The sequence below is a fragment of the Montipora capricornis genome, chromosome 1, assembly GCF_036669925.1.
Source record: "Montipora capricornis isolate CH-2021 chromosome 1, ASM3666992v2, whole genome shotgun sequence".
Classification (NCBI taxonomy): domain Eukaryota; kingdom Metazoa; phylum Cnidaria; class Anthozoa; order Scleractinia; family Acroporidae; genus Montipora; species Montipora capricornis.
In genome coordinates, this window is record NC_090883.1 from 3,998,673 (window position 1) to 4,001,172 (window position 2,500).

The 2,500-nt window shown below is 42.0% G+C and overlaps 1 protein-coding gene across 1 annotated transcript in view; it reads right to left on the reverse strand.

Annotated features, from left to right (window-relative positions):
- Nucleotides 1-2,500, reverse strand: part of LOC138042100 (serine/threonine-protein kinase Nek10-like) — a 52,764-nt gene that overhangs the window by 32,850 nt on the left and 17,414 nt on the right. The window contains exon 13 of the mRNA XM_068887889.1: nucleotides 1,678-1,767. Within this exon, the coding sequence (XP_068743990.1) occupies nucleotides 1,678-1,767 (90 nt within the window). The remainder of the gene's footprint in view (nucleotides 1-1,677; nucleotides 1,768-2,500) is intronic.

Genomic DNA, 2,500 nt, shown 5'->3' on the forward strand with positions numbered 1-2,500 from the left:
ACCGATTCCGCGAACACCTTCGCGATGTTGAGAAGAATGACAAGGATGCATCTAAGCCAGTCGCTCGCCATTTTAATCTGCCTAACCACTCCAAAAAACACATGGCTATCTGCGGCCTTTCCTTACATCTAGGTACGACGGAAAGCCGCAAGAATCTGGAACAAAAATTCATCTTTCAAATCGGCACCCTTAATCCTCACGGTATTAACGAACGCTTTTCATTTAACTAATATATTCCTACTTTTCACGTTGCCATGTTACCACCAATAGCGTAGCTCCTACTCTACTATAAAAACTACACGTAACCCATAATCCCTCGATTCGCTCTGACGAAGGGCTAACGCTCGAAACGTCAGCTTTTAGAATCTCTGTACGGTGGTCAATTTACATCATCAATTCCGTTGATAAACCAAATTTTTGTATACTACTTCCCCACCGACGCAGCACCACAGTTTCTTTAGAAACTACCCCTTCATACATCAAAATAAGCCAAGGATATTAAGATTTTAGGGACCTTGTGGTGGCTTGGTTATTTTTCATAGTGTACTTGCACGGGCAAGATCTCACTCCATTTGTTTGTGTATCACTAGATAAGTTGAACCCGGTTTCAGCAATGTCAGTTGTCCAAATATAAAAAATACCGAATGAGTCACTCCACGCTAGTGTGATTTTGACGCGGCACAGAACACACAAATCGACATAATGCATCCCGTTTACAGCTGTAGGAAGAATAAAACAGACACTGAATTCGGCTTTCGTGAGATATGAAAAATTTAAGGAAGACCGCGTAGGATTTATCAGGTTTGGCGCGCTTGGTCTTGTTGGATAACATCCTCCGAGAACTGCACGCGCGCAGTGATTTAGCAATTTAGCGGCCGCATTCGACAATACAGCCTGCAGCCTTAATACTGATTTCTTTGCTTGATTTAAAGGTCTTGAGATATAACAAATATCTCATTAACCTTGTTTTCTCGGGCCATGCTGTCACTTATGACCCGCGTTTCTTTCAGCTCAAATTATGACCCAATTGCGAAGCACGAAGCCCTAGCTCGGTTGGTAACGCGAATCATTATCTCGACCTCATGCGAAATTGGTAACTTCAAAAACTGCATAAACATTCCAACTTGGTGTACTGTATTTGCAAAAGCAGATTTGTTTCCTTAAGGTGTTGTGCACGCGCAAATTCGCAATTGACAGCAGCTTTGTACAACGGAACTCCGTTACAGGAAATGATATAAGAAACAATTTGCCACACTGCTGTAAAAATGTGCACAACCTGTTAATTTGTGCTTCAGGACAGTTTCCGGTGTGTAATTGCTTATTTTTCCAAGAATGACACAAGGGGCTAACGGGGAAGCAGTTGCACTTAAAATAACCTACTCGGCCATCAGCCGGAGCCGGTGCCTTTTACATGGTCACGTTTCCAGACAACATGGACGAGCTGAAAAGGACGAGAGGCGCAAAATCATTTTAGTGCTGTTTTCGTCCTTGGCATAGAGAAAGTAAACACGCAAAGTTGCAGAATTGCTTTTGCCATTTTAGCAGTCTACAGTAAGAAAAAAACCTGTGGGTAGCTACTTCAAAGAATTTCTTGCTTTTAAGAAACACCTTTCTAAACGTCATGTCCCATGATTTACTGAGTATTATCACTTGTAGAAAAGAATTAAACAAATTTACCTCAAGCATATTGGAATGCCATCAAACACTTTTACTTGTTCCCTTATAGTACTATCAGCACACAAAATTCTAAGCAGTCCAGCTGCCAAGCTGAAAAACAAACATGACAGAAATTCTCACTTACTACTAGACAAAGATCAATTAATGGCCTAAAGGCGACGAAATACGAGATACAAAAAACCCTAAACTTGGCGCGCAACATTGTTTCGTTGCAAGTTTGGATCAATGTCTCCCGTTTTTCACCTTGCATGATCAACTTGTAGCGCAACAAAATCATTTGTTGCGGGTTGAAGAAAGTTGTTGCGAAAAGTAGAGCGCGGGTCTACTCTGAGCAACAAATTTTGGCTTTGTTGCTCGTTTTTCATCAAGCTCACAACTTGTCGCGCAACAAATGTGCTCCTGTACTAGCAAATCAACCAATCAGCGCCATGTATTTCTTCAACCCGCAACTAATGTTTTTGTTGCGGGTCAAGTTGATCACGCAAGGTGAAAAACGCGAAACATCGACCAAAACTTGCAACGAAACAATGTTGCGCGACAAGTTGAGGGTTTTTGCATCTCGTCTTTCGCCGCCTTAACTCTCCAATGGCTCCTCCATTCCGAAGTAGTAATCGAAAGGTCGTAGGTTCGACTCCTGCAATGGAGCACTTGCATTTTTTTCCGAGTATCCCCGAGTCACCATCGATTAAACGATCCCTTTCTTCATTCATTTACTGGGTTTAACATTTCGCCATCCCCTTCCCTATAATTGCGAGAATGTACTATTCAGACGATTTTAGTCCTAGTAGTAGCGCGTGACAATTATCATCTGAACCAGGGTTTA